Source organism: Schistocerca serialis, chromosome 7, assembly GCF_023864345.2.
Source record: "Schistocerca serialis cubense isolate TAMUIC-IGC-003099 chromosome 7, iqSchSeri2.2, whole genome shotgun sequence".
NCBI classification, from domain to species: Eukaryota; Metazoa; Arthropoda; class Insecta; order Orthoptera; family Acrididae; genus Schistocerca; species Schistocerca serialis.
In genome coordinates this window covers 524,167,304-524,194,857 of record NC_064644.1, presented here as the reverse complement: position 1 = coordinate 524,194,857, position 27,554 = coordinate 524,167,304, and the positions used below count along the sequence as shown (strand labels likewise).

Here is a 27,554-nt window from a genome sequence, read left to right as displayed (position 1 = left end):
TGATTTCATTCGTTTTTTGAGATCCTGCAGACAGATAGATGAGGAGTGGCTTGCTCCTTTGAGCCTATCCAAGACAGTAGCGTGACAGGACTTATTTTATATGGAATAGTGGAGAAGGTGATATCTTGAGACTATCGTGACCCCAACGTACTTGGGCCCTTTCAACATCAGCTGTCGTAACTGAATAGCACATAAAAGACATCCCAGTATCATAAGTGAACATTTGTTCGTTGGATCATCAAACCCATATGGAATAGTCGGAAATTTTAAAAAATGTGTTAAATGTTAGTAAGGTTTGATATCTGAGAAAGGAAAGTAAATCATATCCCGGTGATACCTGATGAAGAGCTAGTGCTTAGTCAGATACCTGTCTCATCTGTTGGTCGATCAGCGCAGATTTTATTCGGGTACGACAACTGAAGACAGAACCAACCCGTTAGCATACAGTTTGCCCTAAGTAATCACCAATATACTGTAGATAGCGAAAGTGACAGGAAAAACTGAAAATCATTGTCGTAATTATCTAAGGCGTGGATAAGACGCTTGGAACATCTAGATGGCCACTCTCATGAACGCTATTACGTTATTGCGTGAGAACCTTTCGAGCTGGAGCGTGTGGCTGGAGGGCTATTACCTCTCTCATCGGTTGGTCGATCAGCACAGATTTAATTCGGGTAAACGACTTACAGGAATCTGCTTTCAAAATAACAGGCTCCTAATGGTGGCCGTCCACCTTAGCGGTTATGTAAATTGTATAAAGTGTGTGTGTGTGTGTGTGTGTGTGAATTCCTAAAAAAATGGTCCAAATGGCTCTGAGCACTATGGGACTTCACTTCTGAGGTCATCAGTCTCCTAGAACTTAGAACTACTTAAACCTAACTACCTTAAAGACGTCACACATCCATGCCCGAGGCAGGATTCGAACCTGCGACCGTAGCGGTCACGCGGTTCCAGTCTGTAGCGCCTAGAACCGCTCGGCCACTCCGGCCGGCTGTGAATTCCTAAGGGACCAAACTGCTGAGGTAATCGGTCGCTAGACTTACACACTACTTAAACTAACTTATGCTAAGAACAACACACACTCCCAAGCCCGAGGGAGGACTCGAACCTCCGGCGGGAGAGGCCAGCAATCCGTGACATGGCGCCTCAAGTAAAAAGTAAAGTAAAAAATAAAGTAAAAAATCTTGCATAAAGTAAAAAATAAAGTAAAAAAAAGTATAAAGTAAAAAATAAAGTAAAAAAAAGTAAAGTAAAAAAAGTAAAAGCATAAAGTAAAAAATCTTTTGCATACTAGAAATAAATCAATTTACGAAGGCAGCCACATTTCACCAAAGGTATCATGAATGGTGTCGTGGGCTGTTGCATGGCGTTGATTTACTGATATTGATTATATCTCCAAAACACGGCACACCTACATTTTAAAATAAAATAAAAGGTGTACCTAAATCTTTAGTGGCAATACTGTTTCCTCTCACACGGTAACATGTTGAATGTCGCACTTTTTGGATCTTTGCATTTTTTAGTATGTTAAAATCGAAATTTCCGTGTTTCACTTCATTATTTGAAAGTAATATGTGATATTATTAGTCAGCCACTGTAGCATCTGGGTCACCAACTTCTATAAACATCTTGTTATGTCGAAAAGTCATTCCATGTCTACTAACGTGTGGTTCACTTCAAGCGTGATGCAGCTGCATTGTACTTTGTAAGTCGACGTTGATGAACAGTGTACACAAAGTGCGTGCGTCTGTCCATAAAAATGGTCACACAGGTTGGAGCGTAGATGTGAACTTGTGCATTTCCACTCTGTGAACTGATTCAAACGAATTTATGTTAATGTTTATATGAATACCTACACACATGCGGAAAGTCTAACTGAGGAGAGGTAATACTTGGAAGAAAGATAGAACAGATAAGGAAAAGATTTGTGCGAACTTTATTAGAACGACAGAAATGAGGGAACGTGTGTTAAGGCATGGTAACTTCAGTAGTTTTGAATAGTTGGACCCATATGATTAGCAGAATTTAAGGGGAAAGAAAAGACTAGATATCTACAGTCTCGTCCAGATAAATATATGGAAATCACCAGGGAAAACAAAATTTCCGAGCATGCGCTTTCATATCTTGAGTGAGACCCCGGGGTTATTTTAAGTTTGCTATAGTGAACTTTGCCAATTATTTTCCGCCTTTCACACGCACACTAAACTTAAACTAAACTATTTGCTAGACGGGTACACTGTCTGTTTCAGAAGTTTCCATATCATGCAAGATAATCATGTCTGTTACTTTTCCTGCTTTCTCTTCAGATATTCGTAGTTTAACTTAATCATCCAAGATACGTACATTCACTTTTCAATAACACATTTAAAATCGTTATAAAGTACCACTCTGGTCCGGAGATATGTTTGTCCATCTCATAGTTTTTCTTACATGGGAGATGTACTTCAGGGCGACAGCTCATATGGAAAACCAGTCCCAAGTAATTAAGGGAAAGCAGAAAAATGGAAGAAGTATATAGATGGTCTATAGAAGGGAGATGCACTTGGCAGCGTTATGGAAATAAAAGGGGACGTAGAGGAAGATGAGAAGGGGCATTGGATACTGAGTGAAGAATATGACAGAACGCGCAAAGACGTAAGTTGAAACAAGGCTCCGGGAGTAGGCGACATTCCGTCAGAACTAGTGACAGACTTCGGAGAGCCAGCCATGACAAAAGTCTTCCATCTGGTGTCGAAGATGTATGAGACTGGTGAAATACCCTTAGACTTCAGGAAGAATGTAATAATTTCAATTTGAAGGAAAGTAGGTGCTCACAAGTGTGAAAACTACACAACTATCAGTCGAATAAGTCACGGTTGTAAAATACTAACACGAGTCATTTACAGAAGAATGAAATAAACTTGTAGAAGATGGCGTCGGGGAGGGTCAGTTTGGATTCCGGAGAAATGTAGGAACACGCGAGGCAATACTGACCTTACGACTTCTCGTGGGTTAAGGAAAGGCCAATCTACGTTTGAAGCATTTGTAGACTTAGAGAAAGCGTTTGACAATGTTCACTGGTATGCACTCTTCCAAATTGTAAAGGTGGAATGGGTGAAATACTGGGCCATGTACAATTTGTAGAGTAACCAGATGGCAGTTATAAGAGCCGAGGGGGGGGGGGGGGGGCAGCGGTTGAGAAGGGAATGAGACAGGTTTGTAGCCTATTCCCGTTGTTATTCAATTTGTATATTCACGAAGCAGTAAAGGAAACAAAAAAATTTGGAGTAGGAACTAAAGTCCAGGAAGAAGAAATAAAAACATTGAGGTTTACCGATGACGTTGCAATTTTGGCAGAGGCAGCAAAGGACTTGGAGGAGCAGTTGAACGGAATGGACAATACCTTGAAAGTAGGATATAAGATGAACATCGAGAAAAGCAAAATGAGGATAATGGAATGTAGTCGAATTAAATCAAGTGATGCTGAGGGAGTTAGATTAGGAAATGAGACACTTAATGTAGTAAATGAGTTTTTTTATTTGGGAAACGAAACAAATGATGATGGTCGAAGCAGGGAGGATATAAAATGTAGGCTGGCTATAGCAAGGAAAGCGTTTCTGAAGAAGAGAAATTTTTTTACATCGAGTAGAGATTTAAGCATCAGGAAGTCCTTCCTGAAAGTATTTGTATGGAGAGTAGCCATGTATGGAAGTGAAACATGGTCGATAAACAGTTTAGCAGAAAGAGAATAGAAGCTTTTGAAATGTGGTGCTCAAGGAGAATGCCGAAGATCACGTAACTAACGAGGAGGTACTAAACGGAATATGGGAGAAAAGGAATTTTTCGCAAAACTTGACTAGAAGAAGGGATCGGTTGGTAGGACATATTCTGAGGCTTAGAGGTATCACCTATTTAGTACTCTATGGAAGCGTGGAGGGTAAAATCGCCGAGTGAGACCATGAAATGAATACAGCAAGCACACTTAGAGGGATGTAGGTTACAGTGGTGACTAGGAGATGAAGAGGCTTGCACAGGATAGAGTTGCATGACAGCTGCTGCATCCGACCAATCATCGGAATGAAGACCACAACATCAACATTACGCGTCTACTCATCTTGTAACACAGACTGAAGTTTTAAAGAAATTTCAAAAGCTGTACACAGTAATTAGTTTATCTTTTCACTTTACGTCTGTGCATAAGCCTTGCTCTGTCTGACGACGCACCACACACACACACACACACACACACACACACACACACACACACATGGACACTGACACGCACATGAGCCCTCGTTATCGAACGCTTACGCAGCGGTTTGTGGAAGGCACAAGAAACGGTAGCAGCGCGTCGCGGCCTTGCCGAGAGACACACTTGCGGTCCGACACGTAGAGGCCGCAGAGCGATTACAATCGCAGTTAAGCAATGCTCAGGAGTTGTCGAGGCCAAGCAGGAAGCAGAACTGCTGCAGCTCTGGAAAAATGTGTGCGACTCCATGAACAGTATTTTAGTTTTTTATCCTGAAACTAGAAAGTTTGAAGTTTGCAGGTTTTTCACAGAATTATCATCGTATGTTTACTGCAAAAATTATTTTGTTCCACATAATGTTACTTCTATGAAACTAAAGTTTATAGTGCGAATATGCCTACCGTAGAGCGTTCTCGGTATTATCGCGAACAGTTGCGTGGTGTTGTGGAAGAGGATCACAACACTAGATGCGATCGATTAACTCCCATTTGAATGCTAAAACATAGAAATAATCAGCCGGAACTTGAGTGCGATATTTGACGTAGGGTGATTCGCTTACTGTCGTACATTAGATGCATAGACCGTGTTCATGGCTCTGAGCACTATGCGACTTAACTTCTGAGGTCATCAATCGCCTAGAAATTAGAACTAATTAAACCTAACTAACCTAAGGACATCACACACATCCATGCCCGAGGCAGGATTCGAACCCACTACCGCTCGGTTCCAGAATGTAGCGCCTAGAACCGCACGGCCACTCCGTCGGCGAACCGTGTTCATGAATTCCGTGTTTGGTACTACGCATATAACGGAAATATTTCATTGCTGCCCAACATTTCTATTCATTATAACGTTTAGCTAATGGCACCATACGGAAGTATTTATTAGCTTCGATTAGTGGAGAACTACTGGAAAACTTGGAACTCTGATAGATTTGCGACGTGTTATATACCAATGTCAGCTCTTGTTATAAGCCCACAAACACTCTCGTATTCGATCTAATGGAATTAAATTTTCTTGAAACATAGAGTCTCATCTCCATCTTTAATAATGCTAGAAGCTGGCCGGTACTTGAACCTGGGTTTACTGCATACTAGGCACATGTGCTAGCCGTTACACCACCGCAGTAGTATAATTAACACAGCCCCACGAACTACCCTTGTCCAACACCCTCCCTAACACAAACTTCAGTTCACACCTTCATCCTATTTTCCCCCCTTCTTAAGAAAGGAGTCTAGCACTATAGCTAACACAGGTCGGGGACTACCCTTTCTTAAGAAATGGCAAAATAGGCTGAAGGTGTGAAGTGAAGTTTCTTTTAGAGAGGGCCTTGCACTAACGTAGTCCACGCAGGTCTCTAAGCTACTGAGTGCGGTGGTGCAACGGCCAGCTCTTCTACCTCATTAAAGAGTTCAAGACCGTGGTAAAGCAGAATATTTAATTCATTTCTTCACCATCTATCTCTCGTATTTCTTAACTGGGTTACAATTCTATGGGGTTTATTCTTTTACCGTTATCAGATGTTACTGGGACAGTTTGAACACATTTTCCTGAATCGACTTCTAATAATTAGTAAACTGTGCATCCAGTAGCAGTAAAAGCTCTTACAGTGGTCTGTGTGCAGGTTCGGGCTTCAAGATATGGATGTACAAGATACCGGGTGATCAAAAGGTCAGTATAAATTTGAAAACTTAATAAACCACGGAATAATGTAGATAGAGAGGTAAAAATTGACACACATGCTAGGAATGACATGGGGTTTTATTAGAACAAAAAAAAGTTCACAAAATGTCCGACAGATGGCGCTGGACAGCAAAACGTCAGTGATTACTACCGTGATGGGTGAGAGGTACGCCGGTATGTTACAGAAGCGCATCATCCTCAGCCTAGCTGATAAACACCTGCTCTAACGTACGATGTTTATACAGGATGGCGCTCCATATTGCTAGACGCGTGAAAGATCTCTTGTGCGCGTCGTTTGGTGATGATCGTGTGCTCAACCGCCACTTTCGTCGTGCTTGGCCTCCCAGGTCCCCAGACCTCAGTCCGTGTGATTATTGGCGTTGGGGTTACCTGAAGTCGCAAGTGTATCGTCATCGTTCGATATCTCTAGGGATGCTGAAAGACAACATCCGACGCCAATGCCTCACCACAACTCCGGACATGCTTTACAGTGCTGTTCACAACACTATTCCTCGACTACAGCTATTGTTGAAGAATGATGGTGGACATATTGAGTATTTCCTGTAAGGAAAACCATCTTTGCTTTGTCTTACTTTGTTATGCTAATTATTGCTATTCCGATCAGATGAAGTGCCATCTGTCGGACATTTTTTGCCCCTTTGTATTTTTTTGGTTCTAATAAAACCCCATGTCATTCCAAGCATGTGTGTCAATTTGTACCTCTCTACCTACAGTATTCCGTGATTTATTCAGTTTTCAAATTTATACTGACTTTTTCATCAGCCGGTATTTAACCGGATGTTTGTTAACACTGTAGAAATATCATCATAGCAACCGGAAATGCATATGTATCAAAACACATCCATATTGTTAAGCAAATCGTCACTTAACACAGAAAAATATTTGACGTGTCAAGGAAGGCCATCAGGTGGTGGTGCATCCATTAAGACACAGAAGTCGTTTTGGCAAAGAGTGTCTGCCTTTTATGTTTAAAGACTCGCTGAAAGATTGAAACTTAGTGCTAATCTAGAACTCAAGTCATCACCCATATCTTAATTATGAACGTTTCCTACAAAAGGCAAGGCCCTAAGAACTACTTAACGTCTTCTAGTCGTTAGGATCGTTTACCTATGTGGAGCTAGCTAATTAACGTAGATTATATCATAGGTTCTATGTTACAGGATATTGTTATACGTTTTAAGTATTTGGTGCAGAACAGAATAATGCGACGAAGTAATTGTTTCTGCTGCGTATCGCCGAGGTAAGCTTTTACCCACATTTGATTACTCCCGGAAGCAGGTATATAGACAATCTCCCGAAATAATGCTCGTATCATAAAATGCTTCCGGATTACTGTTTTGCACACTGCACGTGTACCACAGTAATGCAAGCTGTGGTATGGGATCAAACAGGATATCGATCGCATGGTCCAGATGAATCCCAAAGTATAGAGGTAGTCTTAATGCAGCTGTAATCTCGCCTCTCACATTCTTTATTTCTTTAGAGAGCATGAATTTATTAAACCTTTAACAACTGTTGTTTGGAGCGATATATTGTGTAGTGGAGAACAAGAACACGTCTGCAGGAAACTGCACGTCGGTAGCATACGATTTTAGCAGCCTTGCTGGACTTTGATATAGTACAAAAACAGAATTCAGAATCGAATAAATTTCGTTTACTAATACAGACATGACAGCAGATGCTTGGTAACGTCTGAAACTCGTTTTCTTTGGATCGAAATAAGATCATGCCGCAAAATATTAGTCAGCTGGTTGAAAAAGTACACTCGCCGTTTTGTAGTGCTATGAGTAGCGTTAAAATGGTACCAGGAGGTCGTTTGTGTGATCTTGACCGCTGGCGTAAATCATGACAGTGAAGTTGCGTTTTTGTGACTGTTGAATGAAAGTAGCGTAGTAAGTGGGTCAACTTGGAGACATGACAGATGTTTTGTCTGTGTCTGGACTTGTTCGGCTATGGTCGCGGGGTATCCAACACGACTACAAGAAAAGGCATTTTATCTGCTTACAAACAGAGCTCGCTTGAAGAGTCTAACGAACACTGAGCAGAGACTTCCTATCGATGACACTCGGTTTCCACACCGACAGGACTTAACTGCTGTCAGTCAACGCAGGTTCATATCAAGCAGTTTCCGAGCGATCATTGTGAAGGGAAGTGCTTGCAATGGGCTCTGGAGTCCAATGCTCACAAAAGGCCATTGCTCAGAGCGGAACGTAAAGCTGCCCATCTTTAGTGGCTCAAACAGTACAGAAGCTGGGCAGCAGCTAACCGGAGGCGCGCACTGCTGTTCAACAAGTCGTTATGATGCCTCTTGTCGAACGATGCAAGGCGTCGAGTGTACTGAGTGGCCAATGAGTCTCTTACACTGCAGTATGTGACAGGCCGGAGATTGTTCTGCAATGTTCTGGGGATGTTCATCGTTCCATGACTTCAACCCACCACCATGAACATGGACCAGGATGTTCATCTCAATGCTACCTTCCTCCTTTCTCGGTTCATTTCCTCTTCCCCCTCTCAGTCCATCTCCTTTTCTGCCCTCTCTTCCTCCATCACCCACTTTCCGTCCATCTTCTTCTGCCCCTTTCTGTCAATTTGCTACTGTCCCCATTCCTCCCTCTCTCTGTTTATCTGCTTCTCTCCCCTCCTTTCATTCATCTGACTGAGCGAAGTGGTGCAGTGGGTCCACAATGGAATCGCATTCGGGAGGACGGCAGTTGAAATCCGCGTTCGACCTATTCCCTAAATCGTTCAGTGCAGACGGCAGGATGATCCCTTTGAAAGGGCTCGGACGATTTCATTCCCCGTCCTTGAAACAGCCCGAGATCGCCCTCCGTCTCTAATGATCTCGATGTGGACGGGAAATTAAACGCCAAGTTTCCTTCCTTCCTCCAGTCCATCTCATCCTCGCCCCTCTCTCTGTTTATTACCTCCTTTTCCCATTCCCTCCGTCCGTCTCCTCTTCCGCCTCTTTCTGTACATCTCCTCCTATTTCTATTACCTCCTGTCCCGTCTCTATCTACATCTCTATTCCTTTCTCGGCCCATCTGATGCTCCCCCTCTCAATGCCCATCACGTCCTCTTCCCTTTTTCCGCCCACTTTCATTCTCTTCCTCTCTCTGTCCACTTCATTCTCCCTCATATCGGTGTACATATCCTCCATCCCTTCTCTGTCTGTCCATCTACATCTACACATATATGGCTGCTTCGCAAATCACACGCAAGTGCCTGGCAGAGGTTTCATCGAACCACCATCACAACAATTCTTTATTATTCCGCTGTCGAAAGGACACCGAGAAAACGAGCACCTATACCTTTCGATGCGACTTGTCATTTCCCTTATTTTATTTTACGATGCTCGTTTCTCCCTATGTTGGTCGGCGTCAACAAAGTACACTATGTGATCAAAAGAATACGGACACCACCAAAAACATACGATTTTCATATTAGGGGCGTTGTGCTCCCACCTACTGCCAGGTACTCCATATCTGCGATCTCAGTAGTCATTAGACATCGTGAGAGAGCAGAATGGCGCACTTCGCGAAACTCACGGACTTCGAACGTTGTCAGGTGATTAGGTGTCACTTGCGTCATACATCCCTAGGTCCACTGTTCCCAATGTGATAGTGAAGTGGAATCGTGAAGGGACACGTACAGCATGAAAGCATATATGCTGACATCGATTGTTGAGTGACACAGACCGCCAACATTTGAAGAGGATCGTGACGTGTAAGAGGCAGACAGCTATCCAGAACATCACACAGGAATTCAGAACTGCATCAGGATCCACTGCAAGTACTATGACAGGCGGGAGGTGAGAAAACTCGGATTTCGTCGTCGAGCGGCTGCTCATAAGCCACACATCACGCCAGTAAATGTTAAACGACGCCTCGCTTGGTGCAAGGCGCGTGAACACTGGACGATTGAACAGTGGAAAAACGTTGTGTGGAGTGACGAATCACGGTACACAATGTGGTGATCCGGTGGCAGGTTGTGGATATGTCGAATGCCGGGTGAACGTCATCTGTCAGCGTGTGTAGTGACAACAGTAAAATTCGGAGGCGGTGGTGTTATGGTGCGGTCGTGATTTTCATGGAGGGGGCTTGAATGCCTTGTTTCGCGTGACACTGTCACAGCACAGGCCTACATTGACGTTTTAAGCACGTTCTTGCTTCCTACTGTTGGAGAGCAATTCGGGGAATTGCGACTGCATCTTTCAACACGATCGAGCACCTGTTCATAATGCACGGCCTGTGGCGGAGTGGTTACACGACAATAACATATCTGTAATGGACTGGCCTGCACAGAGTCCTGACCTGAATCTTATGAAACACCTTTTGGAAGTTTTGAAACGCCGACTTCGTACCAGGCCTCACCGACGACATCGATACCTCTCCTCAGTGCAGCACTCCATGAAGAATGTGCTGCCATTCCCCAAGAAACCTTCCAGCTTCTGATTGAACGTATGCCTGTGAGAGTGGAAACTGTCGTCAAGGCTAAGGGTGGGCTAACACCATACTGAATTCCAGCATTACCGATGGAGAGTCACGAACTTGTAAGTCAATTTCAACCAGGTGTCCGGATACTTTTGATCACATACTGTATTGTTGCATTCTGAGGAGAAAGATGGTGATTGAAATTTTGTGAGAAGATCCCCCCGGAACGAGAAACTCCTTTGTTTGAATCATGTCCATCCCCATTCACGTAACATGTCCGTGACACTCTCCCCCGTGCTCCTCGATATACAAAACGTGCTGACATTCTTTGAACTTTCGCTATGTACTCTCTAATCCTGTCTGTTAAGGATCCCATGCCGCGCAGCACTACTCCGAAACAGGACGGACAAATGCAGTGTAGACACTTTGCTTCTCCTCCATTCTCTCTCCACATTTTCATCCCCATCCCAATAGCAAAAGGGCTTTTTAACACCAGCTCTACCCAGTTGCACACATGACACATATATTTAACATATTTCGCAAATATTTGCACATATATCACCGGCATCTCTAATGAATTTCCCCCTAAAGCTTCTTTTCCGTGCAGCTTCATGTTTATGATATTATATCTCGTGAACTCAAAAATGGCTCTGAGCACTATGGGACTTAACATCTGTGGTCATCAGTCCCCTAGAACTTAGAACTACTTAAACCTAACTAACCTAAGGACATCACACATATCCATGCCCGAGGCAGGATTCGAACCTGCGACCGTAGCAGTCGCGCGGTTCCGGACTGCGCGCCTAGAACCGCTAGACCACCGCGGCCGGCATCTCGTGAACTATCTGTCGTAAAATGTTCTAATTTACAGGCACATCCAGTAGAATATGTGAACGCTCTCTGCAAAATGTGTTGCGAAAAGAGTAGATTTTATAGCATCTCAATATTTATGACGTTATATCCTCTGAACAATATGTCGTACAGTCATACATTTTTGAGAGTACATCATTACATGTGTCCTACCTCCACACCCACAATCCTAAGGGCCCGGGTTCCATTCCCGGCTGGATCGGAAATTTTCTCCGCTCAGGGACTGGGTGTTGTGTTGTCCTAATCATCATCATTTCATCCCCATCGACACGCAGGTCGCCGAAGAGGCGTCAACTCGAAAGACCTGCACCAGGCGAACGGTCTACCCGACGGGAGGCCCTAGCCACACGACATTTCCATTTTTTTACCCGCTATTTTGAGAGGTACGTTGTTCATGACCCCGGAGTGGTTCTCTCCAGACAGTTTGACTGAAATAGTTTAAGCGGTTTAGAAGGAGATGCGGAAGATACATACTTACATGTATGCATTTCGTATTATGTGTGGATTCTCAGTGATTAAGTGTTGCTGTTTCTTCTACATCCTCGTGATTAATATGCTGCCTGCCGGATGACAAAAGTCGAGGTCACAGTCTTGCGCACGAATGTTCCTGGCTTCACGAGTTTTCAATCTACAGGATCTGACCATCATTGTAAATCTTTAGCTGGCTATGGCGTAATGGAAGAGGTGAAGTATCTTCTTTCCCACTCTGTCACAATTATCGAGGCTAGGTGTTGTTACGTGCTAGTAGCAAGATGTTTCCTGTCCGGAGCGCTTACACAACGACAAAAATTTAAAGAAGAATATTCTAACGGTACCATATTCGTACTATTTTGTGATACTCCATTGGTCTAAATCCTCTAAATTGCGTAAGTTACAGTATTTTGATGTACACATAGCCTTCTAAGGCTCCTGAGCATTATGCGATTGACGAAGGGCAAAAGTCTGAACCTGCGTTTCCCCTACACAACGTGAGGCAGTTCGCGGGCCCGACCGTCTCCACGTGCTGTCGTTTCTGTTGTCAGGGAGCGAGCGGGCGTTCCGGGCAGAAGTGGCCGTGGGGCTGAAGAGCGAAGTGCTGGACGCCAACCGGCGGCGTCTGATCCACCGCGCCAAGACCAAGTCCATGCGCATCTCGGTCGTCATCGTGGTCGCCTTCATCGTCTGGTGGACGCCCTACTACTGCATGATGATCATCTTCCTCTTCCTGAACCCTGACAAGCACGTAAGTACCTCGACCACCACCACCGCTCACTACCGCTGCAGCGAGAATGTTCAAAATTTGAGTGTGTTACTGCTGAGGAAGGCCCTCGTTGCGCGAAAGAGAAGAAGACTGTGTGCGTCTTCTACATTAGGTCTGGTTTCGAAGTTCTAATTTCCTCATCTTCTTCTCCTTCTGTTAGTTTTTATTGTTACTACGGTGTTACTATGGTTATTCGACGCGTTCTTGTTCTACCGCCAGTTTACATAGCTTAACATTGATGGAATCTTAACGTCATCCGCAAGACCACACGCTGTTGTTGTTGCTTTTGTGGTCTCCAGTCCAGAGACTGGTTTGATGCAGCTCTCCATGCTACTCTATCCTGTGCAAGCTTCATCATCTCCCAGTAACTACTGCAACCTACATCCTTCTGAATCTGCTTAGTGTATTCATCTCTTGGTCTCCCTTTACGATTTTTACCCTCCACGCTGCCCTCCAATACTAAATTGGTGATCCCTTGATGCCTCAGAACATGTCCTACAAACCGATCCCTTCTTCTAGTCAACTTGTGCCACAAACACCTCTTCTCCCCAATTCGATTCGATACCTCCTCACTAGTTATGTGATCTACCCATCTAATTTTCAGTATTCTTCTGCAGAACCACATTTCGAAAGCTTATATTCTCTTCTTGCCCAAAGTATTTATCGTCCATGTTTCACTTCCATACATGGTTACACTCCATGCAAATACTTTCAGAAACGACTTCCTGACACTTAAATCTATACTCGATGTTAACAAACTTCTCTTCTTCAGAAACGCTTTTCTTGCCATTGCCAGTCTACATTTTATATCCTCTCTACTTCGACCATCATCAGTTATTTTGCTCATCTACTACTTTAAGTGTCTCATTTCATAATCTAATTCCCTCAGCATCACCCGACATAAGTCGACTACATTCCCTTATCTTAGTTTTGCTTTTGTTGAGGTTCATCTTGTATCCTCCTTTCAAGAAACTGTCCAATCCATTCAACTGCTCTTCCAAGCTCTTTACTGTCTCTGACATAATTAGAATGTCATCGGCGAATCTCAAAGTTTTTATTTCTTCCCCATTGGATACCTAATCCGAATTTTTCTTTTGTTTCCTTTACTGCTTGCTCAATATATGGATTGAATAACATGGGGGAGAGGCTACAACCCTGTCTCACTCCCTTCCCAACCACTGCTTCCCTTTCATGTCCCTCGACTCTTATAACTGCCATCTGGTTCCTACACAAATTGTAAATAGACTTTCGCTCCCTGTATTTTACCCCTGCCACCTTCAGAATTTGAAAGAGAGTATTCCAGTCAAAATTGTTAAAAGCTCTCTCTATGTCTACAAATGCTACAAACGTAGGTTTGCCTATTCTTAATCTATCTTCCAAGATAAGTCGTAGGGGCAGTATTGCCTCAGGTGTTCCAATATTTCTACGGAATCCAAACTGATCTTCCCCGAGGTCGGCTTGTACCAGTTTTTCCATTCGTCTGTAAAGAATTCGCTTTATTATTTTGCGGCCGTGACTTATTAAACTGATAGTTCGGTAATTTTCACATCTGTCATCACCTGCTTTCTTTGGGATTGGAATTATTATATTCTTCTTGATGTCTGAGGGTATTTCACCTGTCTCATACATCTTGCTCACCAGATGGTAGAGTTTTGTCAGGACTGGCTCTTCCAAGGCTGTCAGTAGTTATAATGGAACGGTGTCTACTCCCTGGCCTTGTTTCGACTCAGGTCTTTGAGTGCTCTGTGAAATTCTTCACACCGTATCATGTCTCCCATTTCATCTTGATCTACACCCTCTTCCATTTCCATAACATTGTCCACAAGTACATCGCCCTTGTATAGACCCTATGTATACTCCTTTCACCTTTCTGCTTTCCCTTCTTTGCTTAGAACAGGGTTTCCATCTGAGCTCTTGATATTCATACAAGTGGTTCTCTTTTCTCCAAAGGTTCTTTAATTTTCCTGTAGGCAGTATGTATCTTACGCCCAGGCCACCCATTAATGGGCAAAAATAACATCGCCGCTGCCCACAGCGATATTCAATGCCAACTGACGTGTTACCGTATGCAACTGGAGCAATACGAAGGTGGCAAAGAAAACTGGTTGTAAGGGTAGTTGTAAGAGTGGGAATAAAATGAAACCATGTTCAGTTATGTTAACCAGTAATAATGTATACATATCCTGTAAACTGACACGTTCCTGACCATTTTGATGAGAGAATCAGTAGAGACTTGTAGCGTTGGAAGGAAGACAGGGGATGTTATGGTTGGCTGGTATCCCCTTTATAACAATGCAAATGCATACGTGATTGAAGAGGGTTCTTTATTTACATGAACAGATAGCTATTACTCAGCTTTTACAGAGACTATGTGTGGTACAAGTTCTTTCAATAATAGTCCACGTTACGCTCACTGCTGGTGAAGTAGAAGCCCCGCTATAAAGACTACTCTGGACGCTATGTAGTGTCCTAGGCGAAGCCCTCTCTGCGAATGAAAGACGCCAAACTGGAGTTAGTGAATTAGTGACTGAGTTATTGACTGAGTGACTGAGGCCCTCCGGACACCGGCGGCGATCTAAATACTTGCGGTCGAGAAGGCCTTGGCGGCTTGTTTATTGCGAGTGTGTCTTTGGCCTCTTTCGTGATACTTGCGCTTGATCCAGCGCCTACTATTGATCTAAACGCTAGATCTTTGCAGCTTACGCCAGCAGAGAATTATTCAAAACATGTATGCAACATGTAACTAAGTAACCTAACTAGCAACGATATGGGCCACACATGAGGAAATAATCTAAAATAAGCGAATTTGACAAAAGGACAAATTGTTATCGCTCGCCACCTGGCAATGAGCATCTCGGAAACGTCGAAGGTGGCAGGTTGTTCGCGTGTTGTTGTCGCTATCGTATGTGGAAACTGATTGAAGGATGGAGAAACCACGAATACACGACAGGGTGTTGAACGACAACGCCTCACCAGCCACGCAGAAAATACTCTGTCTTCCTGTAAATGTTGGAGGCTCGCCACCCTCTCCAAACCAGGATCGCAGTGATCTACGGCAGACATTACGACAAAGTGTAATGCTTGTGCAGCTACAAATGTTTTGGAGCACACCGTTTACCGCATCTGGTTAAATGTGGGTTTTTGCAGACGATGAGCCGTGTTGATCAAATGACATCGTCAATTGCGATTTCTGTGGGCACAGGATCATCGACTGGACGCTGAATGAATGGAAACATGTTTCCTACTTGTACGTTGGTCGTGTCCGCATACGCCGTCTCCAGGCAGATGGTTGCTCGAACATGCGTCGCCCCATGCGCTCAGACCAGTGGGGGAAGGATTACGTTAGCGTAGACATTTTAATGAGCCCTGTGATGGTAATCGAAGGACGCTGTTGCGGGCCATTCGTGAGTGGTACCTTCCTCCGAGGGCTAAGTCATCCTCCAGCAGGTTTTGACCACACGGGACAGCTTTTGATACTCTTCACTTGGCCAATTTTTTCTATCCACGTGGGGTACTTCGTGAGAATATGCATGCGGAGAGAAACAAAGAAGGAAGTGGCCATAACCGTGCTACAGGGGTTTCAGCGTATGACACAGAACTCACGTTATATCTTGATCACTGTATTCTCCTAATCTGAACTCGGTGGAACACATTTCGTACGCTGTCGCGAGCAGCTCCATGCTTACAAACCATCGCCCCATAAATTAAATGAATTGAGCACCTAGACATATGGTGCCACACAGCTGCGATAACTACCGAGACTTGTCGAATCCTTGTCACTCAGATCCGCTACTGTAGTGCGTTCCGAAGGTGGAGAAAACATGGAATTAAGTAGATGGTCATAAATATTTGGTTGATCAGTGTACGGCTGTGTATTCCGTTGATTTGCTTTCAGAGAGAGGAAAGGTTGAAATAAGATTGTTTTACCGTCCCATCGAAAAAGAGGTCAGCAGAGACGGAGCATAAACTCGAATTCGGAAAGATGAGAACGTAATCGGCCCTGTTTATCCTGCTGTAAATGATTTCCTCGTGCATTTTCGGCGGCTTAGCACTGCGCTTTCTCTCTCGGTTTACTTTTGGTTAGTGAAAGCAGGTATTTGTACAACATCTCTTTCCCTCTCTTTCTACGTTTCCTTTGAACAAGTCATCGAATGTACTCCGTATGTGGAACAACTAATAAGCTTTTACGTACAGTAGGCTTCATATTTTTTAGCTGGCGACATAGAGTCCCAGAAAAAATTAAACATAGTTCCCATGCCCCCCTTCTGAGCAATTTTTTTTTTTAAATTTCTCCTGATCGTAAGGCAAAAGCTGGAGCTGGAAAAGTAATCACATGTATTCTTAATTGGGACTGCCTATGACCCATTAACAGCTCACTGGACGTTTGGCTGCAAACCCATTGACCCCACTGTTGCTGATCTAGACAGAGCGCAAAAAGTGCAGAAAGTGACTTTGGGAAAGACATTGAGACGAATATCCATACGGCCGCTATGTTTAGGACTTCCTTTGTTTCTGTAATCACTTCATCCCTCATTTCAGTAGATCAGTTTTCTCTCCCAGCCTTTGTCGAATTGAGATGCTGTTTCCTCACATATACTGAAAATGTCGACGAAATATCTAACTCTTGTCATTATTTCCTTCTGCCCACTAGTCGTGGTGTTGTGGTAAGTATCGCTTCCTCTAGGTCACGAGGTTCCGGGTTCGTTTCCCAGACGAGTGGGAGAGTGCGCAGGGCAGCGTTTGTGTTGCCCTAATCATTTCGTTTCTTCTTCGTCACAAAACCACGCAAGTCAACGAAGTTGCATGAGATACAAAGACTTGAACCGGGCGGCTGATCTACCTCAGACGGATTCTCCCGGTCAATAATGCCATACGATTGTCTCGTTTCATTTCTTCCGTCTTGACTTCCTTTCTCTCTGCATTCACATTCTCTTCAATGCCCCCTCCAAGATAAAAAATCAAGTAGCCACATGCTTTCCACACAGAGCGAAGAGTATAAAAACTGATTCCATGTTTTCAAAACTACGAGAATCATTTGTGGACACAGCAGAGCGTAGTAGTGATTCTGTTTTCTCGTTCATGGAGTATCAGGCATCAATGTAACAATCACGCAGCTTCCGCACATTTTATTCATTTACCACTTTTCTGTACAGAATATACTCCCAAATTCACAAAACATTGATCACAGGACCTGCACCCTCCCCGTCCCTATCCCGTCCCACCCACCCACACATCCTCGTATCCGGATTCTTAACACTCAATTTTTTATATACAGTCTTGAGTAATATCTTCAAGTACTCCTCAGTAGGAAACTCTCCTTGTTCTTCTCAGACGCAATATGGCGAGCCTATTCCTCCATCTAGGTGCAGATTTTGTGTAATAAGTGTCCATTACTGAATTTTATAAGTTCCACTGATACATAAAATCTCTGTGGTACGCTTCGTTTATTCATGTAGCATACCAGTACAATGCTAACGTATATGGTAGTACTTCTCTGATAGCTCTAGAGCAACTCAGTCCACATTATTAAAGCTTCCTTGAAATGAATTACGAAATGTGTGTACAAAATCTTATAGCACACCCGTGTCCCAATGCTAATTCCTTCTTTTTCTAACTTCTCAGCCACTTCATTCCCGTGAAGGCTGCGGTGTTTTGCCCGCATGAATCAACTTCGTTGTTGTCATCACTGCACTATATCAACGGTAATTCCTCTATAGAAAAAATTCATAGAGAAAAATTTTAATAATTATGGGAAACCATTTTCACCCTTTAACGATAAGAGCCAATAGGGCACAGGTTTTTCAAATGCACAAACTGTACAACTATAAGTACTGGCATGAGCAAGTGTAACGGCTCAGCAGATTATAACCACTCAAGTATTCTGTATAGAACAAAGAAAATCCACCATACCCCAATTAAATATTATTCAAATGTATCTCCAGGTAGTTAAATACAGCAACAGCATGTATTATAAAATTACATTAAATATAATTATTATATGAAAAGGCACCGGAAGATAGTCACAATCTGATCAAATTTCGCTGTGCTACAGAACATTGTTCAGCATCTGAAGTAAGCTATAGGGCACAAGAAGTCATAATAACACATAGACACACAGGCACAGATACGCACACAAAAACACTCACAAACACTCGAGTGTGTAAATCAGTGAGGTGCAGGGGGTGCCTGTGTCCTCTCCGTTTGGAAAGAATTCTTCACGAACCAAACTAACATTCGATCGCAGCAGCTGGACGAATTGTTATATGATCTGAGAGAAGGCATAGCATGTAGTTGTTATTGACTAGCAGCAAGAGCTGCGGAGAGCGTTGAGCCCAAAACACTTCTCAGACATTCGCCTCTAGCAATCAAATTGATAGGAATTTAAAGTATTTTCTTATTCCATTTTTAATTGGTACTATTGACTTTATGTGTGCTTCAGTCTTTTTCTGAAATTACAAAAAGTGGTGCTCCGGTAAAGTTAGGTTTTTACAAATATGAAAATATTTCTTACTGTCCGTGTTGATGGGAAAAATCGTCAATTCCTAAGAAAAATTTAAATGAATATATATATATATATATATATATATATATATATATATATATATATATATATATATAAGCCTAAGTAATAACGATGGAAAAACTTTGACAAATAATAAAAACTGCAGGGGTTAGCAAAATTTTAGATAATGAAGTCAAAAACATTTTTCAGTTTAGATTTCAATTGTTATAGAGAACGGTAGCTGACTCAAGCTGTGAGCGAATAGTGTCGTATCTTTATTAACCAATTTAACAATAAATGCGACACACTCAGGCGGGAAGGGGCACAATAGCACTGACTCGAGTTCAGACTCAAAATCACAGTTAACCGCAAGAATTAAATCTCATCGGGATCTCAGTAAAGGAAATTGCGCTAAGCATATGGACTTGAGTACTAACTGTCTGGCACCCAGTTTGCGTAATAAACAGCTTCGCGCAGCGTACCATAACGTCTACTGTTAATATTTATAATATTGTAATTGTTCTCAAATAAAAGTATTTACATAACAATAAATGCGACACACTGTTAAACAAAATATGTCTTGTGTCCTCGGAGTCTTTCGCGACGGCATACATGAATAAAACCTCGATTTTCTAGCCGCGTCAATTTGAATAAAATCCTCGAATTTTCGATGCCCTCTCCGTCATCATCGTCAGAAGTTCACTGACTGCCGGGAGTGCTACGGTTTCACGCTTATATAGACACGATGACATCAGCAGCAGCCAATCAGATAGACCCACTGTTGCGCGCGCTGAGAGTGTACCCTTGGTCTCTGTTGAGATTGTCGTTGTTTAAACGATTCTCTACCGCTTCCTTTATAACGGAGTCCAATATGTAGAAGAATGAGCCAACACCTTCGTATTTTCGAACTATGTTTTATGTCCGTTTTCTGGGCAATGCTCCACTATGGCCGACTTGTCAAACTCCCTTTGTTTTATATGACGCTTCCGCCACCGTGCGAATTGTTTGTCCAATATACATGCTGCCATATTTACACACCACACACGCCGGACACTCGAAGAGCAATGTCATCTTTAACAGGGCGCAACATATCTCGTATCTTGGGGGCGGGCCGGAACATTGGTCTTAGCCCATGTTTCTGCAGCGGACGTCCTAACTTTGCCGCTAGTAGCTCCACAGTATGGAAGGAATGCAGTCCGTTTGGCCTCTTCTACTGATTCACCAGGTGTCTTTCGTCGGCGGCCCTTGAAAGCTATATCCATTTTCTCCGAAAACACGTTTTAAGTTCTGCTATTCAGAATGTAGATGGTCGTCAGAGATGATCGTGGCTCTATGAACCAACGTGTTCAGGACCGCTTTCTTGTGTACAGGGTGGCGGAAACTGTTGGCGTTCAAGTACTGATCAGTGTGTGTTGGCTTCCGATACACTGAATGACCAAGCTAGCCTCCTGCCTTCCGCTGAACCAAAACATCCAAGAATGGTAGCTTGCCGTGCTCCACCATCTCGACAGTAAATTTAATGTTGGGATGGACACCATTCATGTGATTGACGAACTGTTGTAGTATATCTTCACCATGAGGCAATATCAGGAACGTCTCATCAACGTATCGTTGAAAGCAAGACGGCCGGAATGTCGCAGTTCGCAGAGCCTGTTCCTCAAAGTGCTCCATGAAGAAAGTTGCGACTGTTGGAGACATTGGTCATCCCATGGCTGTGCCGTCCGTCATCTCATAATATTCATCGCAGTACAAAAAGTACGTTGTCGTTAGGACGTGACGAAACAACTTAATGATTCCAGATGGAAAATGTTGCGCCAAAAGATCGAGCGTATCTGGTATTGGTACCATCTTAAAACGTGACACAACGTCCATGCTAACCATTAGGTCGTTTGGACCTATCTTCATTCTCTTCAGTTTCGCAACAAATTTCTGTGAGTTGACAACATGGCGTTCACAAAGTCCCAATTTTGGTGCTAATAATCCTGCCAGATGTTTAGCAAGTCTGTAGGTGGGCGAACTGAAAGCAACATAGTGGGCTTCAGAGGGACACTATTATTGTTGTGTCTAGACAAGACAGCCTAGACACAATGAAAGGAAGCCGAAAGGCACGCGCTAAGTTAAAGCAGGATGGCGTGAGGTATGAAACAGGATACGTAATGAATGCTATAAAGAAAAGTACGTAGCTTCTGGAATACTTAACTTTAATCCATCCTTTTGGTACATCTGGAGATTGTGGCGATACAAGTGAGACTCTTTAGATACACGCAATGTTACTAATGGCGCCTTGCTAGGTCGTAGCCATTGACTTAGCTGAAGGCTATTCTAACTATTGGCTCGGCTAATGAGCAATGCTTCGTCCATGTAGTCGCTAGCAAAGTCGTCCGTACAACTGGGGCGAGTGCTAGTCCGTATCTCGAGACCTGCCTTGTGGTGGCGCTCGGTCTGCGATCCCTGACAGTGGCGACACGCGGGTCCGACATGTACTAATGGACCGCGGCCGATTTAAAACTGCCACCTAGCAAGTGTGGTGTCTGGCGGTGACACCACAATTATTTTTGCTTATCACTATCACATTATTTTATTTTTATTTTGCACCTCAATGTACGACCAAGAAAAAAAATTAAAACGTGCAAATTTAGTTAGGTCTTGCTGTCTTTCACTTATAAAACATTTTTTAAAGGCATCAGTGTGCGTAAGTAAGGTCCTCAACCTGCGAACGTTAAACAAGACTTAAATTTTTGGATTAAGTTTAACTAAAAAATTTAAAGTATTTATGCAGTCTGATAGACTACGCGATTTTTTTTTCAATACTTTGAAATATAATTAATCAAGTGAATCACAATATTTAAAAATGGTGCGCATAAAGTAACGCCCTCCCCTTGGTACTGCGTGGCTTAATGTGTGGTACGAGCCGTTCAGAGAATGACAACGTGTCTATACCTAATTGATATGTGAGTGCTATACGCTAAACGTCTTCAGTTGGGATTTTCTATAGGCTTCACGGTATGCCGCAGTCGTCAGTCTTGCACTTGGTTACGTCCAGTAGAATCAGAGTGCAACGGAGCCAGAAATGCAGACGTCGAAGCTGCTCCGGCCGCCTGGCAGTCAAAACACGGACGAGGCCTGCCGTAACGTCGCGCCTGAGGCCAAGGACCCCGCGACCGCAGCGATTACTACCGCTGCACGCTTCGCGCCGCACCGGCTGTCCTTCGCACGAGCCCACCTGATGATGATGGTCTTCGCGGCGCTGGCAACACCTATCTCTTTGCTGCCGGTTACCTCGTAGCGTTCACATACGGGCTTCGGTTTCCTTTTCGTCCGTGGCACCTTTCGACTACTTGAGGACTCTCACTGTAGCCTGCTTCCAAAACTCGAATTAGTACCGCACGAGCAATTCCTCCTCGTGCAAGACACCTTCTTAGTTACGTTTTACCCAGACATGTTTCAGCACTTTTTGTGCTATCTTCAGTGGATTATTTTTTTTTTATTTTCTTACTGTAAAATTGTTGCTACATAATAACATTTAGCGAAACTTTTGGTACATAATATTTACAATTGTGAATGAATTATTGTTTGTTCATAGTTCACAGTTGTGAAATGTATTAACGACCTGATGCACTGTGTGTTGTTTATAACACTATGTCTAAAGTTCTAGTTATTGCTGAATTGGGAAAACAGTGGATGTAGGCATTAGTTTACATACCTTACATGATGCTACTGGACAATTACGTTCGTAGCTATTCGGCTACACAATCTACAACTTCTCATCTGCAAACACCAAAACGTAATTCTTATTTTTCTGTAACTTACGGCTTTGATAATGTAGTGCGTTATCATATGTTGTTGGCGAGGTGAATAGGCCGATTTCATGACCTACGCTCACTTGACACTGCACTTCCTCCGATTTTTCAAAATATAGGCAGAGTTGTCGTCGACATTACGTGTTGTTGTGGCTGTGTAGTATTTATTGGTTTCATTGCGTGTTTTGCTGGGTAAGGCGCGTAAGTTTGAAGTGTATTTGCCGTTTGTGGTGTTTGGTTTGTGTGTGTGTGTGTATGTGTGTGTGTGTTTGTGTGTGTGTTTTCAGGATTGGGGCAGAGAGAGAGAGAGAGAGAGAGAGAGAGAGAGAGAAAGAAAGAGAGAAAATGCCTTTTTTCCCCTCACGAGTAGTTTTGGCCGGCCGGTGTGGCCGAGGAGTTCTAGGCGCTTCAGTCTGTAACCCCGCGACCGCTACGGTCGCAGGCTCTAATGCTGCCTCGGGCATGGATGTGAGTGATTTCCTTAGGTTAGTTAGGTTTAAGTAGTTCTAAGTTCTAGGGGACTAATGACCTCACATGTTAAGTCCCGTAGTGCTGCGAGCCATTTGAACCGTTTTAGTAGTTTTGGTGTGGGTGTTATTTGTATATTTCCTCAATTGCGGCAAAGAGAGTTTTTTTGCACAGTGATGTGTATTCATTTAGTACATTCATTCCTTGGGCTGTTGATTTTTGGATGTGATAGTTTTCTTCTACAGTTAATTTTTGGTATAAGCTGCTACTAGTTTTAAGGATGTGTACGTCAGTTTCAATGTTTGTTGGGTGGTGACTGTGTGCTGTCAGGTGGTCTGCGAATGCTGAGAGTGAGCTACAATACTTGAAGAACCATATAAATAACACCCACACCAAAACTACTTAAGAGAAAGGGAAAAAAAAGTTCATTCTCTCTCTCCCTCCCTTTCTCTCTCTCTGCCCCACTCCTGAATACACACACACACACACACACACACACACACACACACGCACGCACACTCACACAAGCCAAACACCACAAACGCGAAGTCAGACACGCTACCAAACAAATGAGTACTACACAGCAACAACAACACGTAATGGCGACGAAAACTCTACCTATGTTTTGATAAATCGAAAAAAGTGCAGTGTCAAGCGAGCGTAGGTCACGAAATCAGCCTCTTCACCTCGCCAACCACATATGAGAACGCACTACAATATCAAAGCCCTACGTTACACACAAAAAACGTTTTCATTTGTAAATGCATAATAAACAGAAAAATAAGAATTACGTTTTGGTGTTTGCAGATGGGATGTTGTAGATTGTGTAGCAGAATAGCTATCAACACAAATGTCCAATAGCATCATGTAAGGTATGTAAACTAATGCCTACATCCACTCTTTTGCCAATTAAGCTATAACTAGATCTTTAGACATAATGTTATAAACAACACACACTGCATCTCGTCGTTAATACATATCTCAACTGCGAAATATGAACAAATGATGTTTAGTATTTTTCAACAATTATTGATTCACAATTTTTAATATTATGTCCCAAAAGTTTGTCTAAATGTTAATGCGTAACAAAAATTTTACAGTAAGAAAATAAAAAATAACCCACTGAAGATAGCACAAAAAGTACTGAAACATGTCTGGGTAAAACAAAACGAGAAAGGTGTCTTACCTAAGGCGGAATTCCTCGTCCTATTTTCAGAGAAAGCACGGTCATAAGAAGGAGAACTGCAACACCACAAGATCGAGTTAGTATTTTTCATTTCCAGTGGAGTAAAATCAAGTAAAACCAATGAGAAAGTGGTCGTGAAATTAGACCTTCCCCCCCCCCCCCCTCCAAACAAGTTTGAAGGTTTTCTAGATGCGAGTACCTTACTGAGTGATATGAAACACGCTGAACACACTCCGTGTGTTGATACGACTCTCTTCTTATCGATGTGTTTTTTGTAAAGGAATCGAATGAAATATACAAAGTCTTTTACAAAATTGGGAGACGGTGTTCCTTCTGTATGAATAGTATTAGTTTGGTGTGTAGGTTCGTAGTGTTTTCGTTCTGCATGTTGGTATTGCTGTTGCTATGGGTTTATTTATTGATTTTTATTTTTTATTTGTAGCTCAATGTCGCCGTTTAAGTTTACGCATTTTCATTTTGTCGTTTGGAGAACACTTCCGGCGTATTCTTGTCTTCGTGTTCAGAAGTGGGTAACAGTAGCTGAGGCAGTCAGAAACATTTGCACCGTGTATAGGTATAATCTCATAGGACACAGCACGGCATGAAACTGTTTTTCTCGTTTTACGGGGTATCGTTCCGACGTTATTGACTTCCCACGTTCAGGAACACCTTTGTGGTTCGTTGAAGATCGTTTCACCGTATAAATCCCCAATGATCCATGTTAGTGTACTCGATAACTTGCGAATATGATGAACTGTGGTCATTCCGCCATCGTGCCACATTTGTATACAGTGGGGAAGGTTCAAAAATTGGGTGTATGGGTACCACATGCACTAAGACAAGATCACAAAAATCTGCGAGTGGGCTTATGTGCCCTGCTGAAACGTCCCCTTTGAACAATTCTTACAGGACTGTGCTTAACCTGACACACAATATTTTGTTAGCGCAACGCAATCTGACTTTCAAAATTCCCTACAAAAGAATGGCCCTGACTAACATTAAACTATACCTTTCACAAATCACTTACCTCACAAAAATCTCCGCTGCTCAAGCTACTGCAGTACAGCGAGCGCCACTACTGCCAGCTAAATAGAAGATTCAAACTACTGAAGGCACTAACTACTGATAGGGATAGTTAGCAAATGAAAGATATTAATAGAGAGCAAACAATGTATTTACCTTAATATCATTACAAGTCATAATATATATATCAGTTCATGACAAATTAGAAACCTCCGCCATCTCTCTCCCCACATCCACCACTGCTGGCGGCTCACCTCCAACTGCGCAACGCTACGCGCTGTTCACATCCAGCTGCCGCTGCCCAACACTACAATGGCAGACAACAATGCAAACTAGCCACAGACTGCACACAGCACAGCCAGTGATTTTCATATTGAGCGCTACGTAACGTTGCCAATAAGAAAACATAAACAGCCTACTTACATAGAGAAAACATAAACAGCCTACTTACATAGAGAAAACATAAACAGCCTACTTACATAGAGAAAACATAAACAGCCTGAGAAAACATAAACAGCCTACTTACATAGCCCCCATGCTCCCCACAAAAAATTTTTACAAATGGTGTTGGGCACTGGCCAATACAGATCTGACAAAAATTTTTCTTTTCATAATTACAATAACAAAGAAATCAAATGCACACACTTATTGATATTATGTTGGTCAAAAGCTCAAATTTTCTCACAGTCCATAAAGACAGTCCTAATCGTACATAACAGGAGAATAGCAATGTTTTTCTCAAAGTCTGAGCAGTAAAAGAAAATGCACACAGAAGTAGTGGATTTCCATGCAGTCTTGAAGAAGTAGTGTTGTCCTTCCAACGGAAAGACAGTGCTGACTCTCGACATGCAGACAAGTATTGGTCCACAACAGAGCAAACCCACAGCAGAGTCAGTCGAAGTTTTTATGAATATTGGTAGGTACGTCATCACAGAGCAGACCCACTGTAGTCCTGGTAGAGATTACGGTATTGGTGGGCCACCAGAGGTGCAGACCCACTGTAGTCCTTGTAGAAATAATGGCGTTGGTGGGTCATCATAGATGCAGACCCACTGTAGTCCTTGCAGAGATAATGGTATTGGTGGGCCACCAGAGGTGCAGACCCACTGTAGTCCTTGTAGAGGTAATGGTATTGGTGGGCCACCAGAGATGCAGACCCACTGTAGTTCTTGTAGAGATGGCCAGCAGCCATCTGTTGCGATTGTGCAGGTGCACATTCACCATCAAAGAGTCTTGCAGAGAATATAGCAAGTCCATAAACCACCACTTGTGCACTCACAAAGTTTTTTAAATTGTCCTTAGAACCAGCAATGCTGTTATCCAGTCCCTTGCTGAGTTATTAACACACGTGCAAACACTAACAGTCCCTACTTCTCACATATTGTCCATATACTATGACCAACAGAAACGTGTGCAGTGAAATGTAACTTAATTGGAAGAACTGGTAACAATTATAATTTGATAACATAAAAATACAATAACAAAGGTACAAAATACATCATTAAAGAACATAACAATACAGATAACATTTGTAGTAAGACAGGCGTTACAAAAGAATAGAAATAGACATATATGTCAGTGTTACAAAAATAGTGACATAAGTACATACATAAAATAATGAGAATAGTTTTCGAAACATTAATTTCACACATGAACATTGAAACAGAACAGAATTGTAAACAACTTTACAAAGAAAATAACATATTATTAATGCAACTTATATTTGAGGATAACAGTATTCCTCCTCATAGTGAATGTAGCTTAATATTAAAAGAAAAAAAAATTCTATGAAACTACACAGAGACAGGAAGAAAACAAATACACAAGGGTACACAAACACATAGTGGGATAACACCAATAGGAAAGGACAGGGTTCGTTTTCAGTGTAACATTTGGTACTGCAGTCCATCCCAAAACTTTTTTCTCTAGATCTTTCGTCTTATTTCAACCTTTGCTTCCACCAAAAAAATCTTATCCAAGCATGCTTTCTGTATTCTGTTCATATTTCTTTCAAAATAATTATTTCTGATTGTACAATACTCATTTGGGCCCAAATCCTTTTTATATAACTTCGCAATGCATTCTTTACTTATTCTCCATAGT

At 42.6% G+C, this 27,554-nt stretch overlaps 1 protein-coding gene across 1 annotated transcript in view; it reads left to right on the top strand.

The window, feature by feature from the left end:
• Window positions 1-27,554, top strand: part of LOC126413202 (gonadotropin-releasing hormone receptor-like) — a 748,063-nt gene that overhangs the window by 623,041 nt on the left and 97,468 nt on the right. The window contains exon 4 of the mRNA XM_050083098.1: window positions 12,255-12,454. Within this exon, the coding sequence (XP_049939055.1) occupies window positions 12,255-12,454 (200 nt within the window). The remainder of the gene's footprint in view (window positions 1-12,254; window positions 12,455-27,554) is intronic.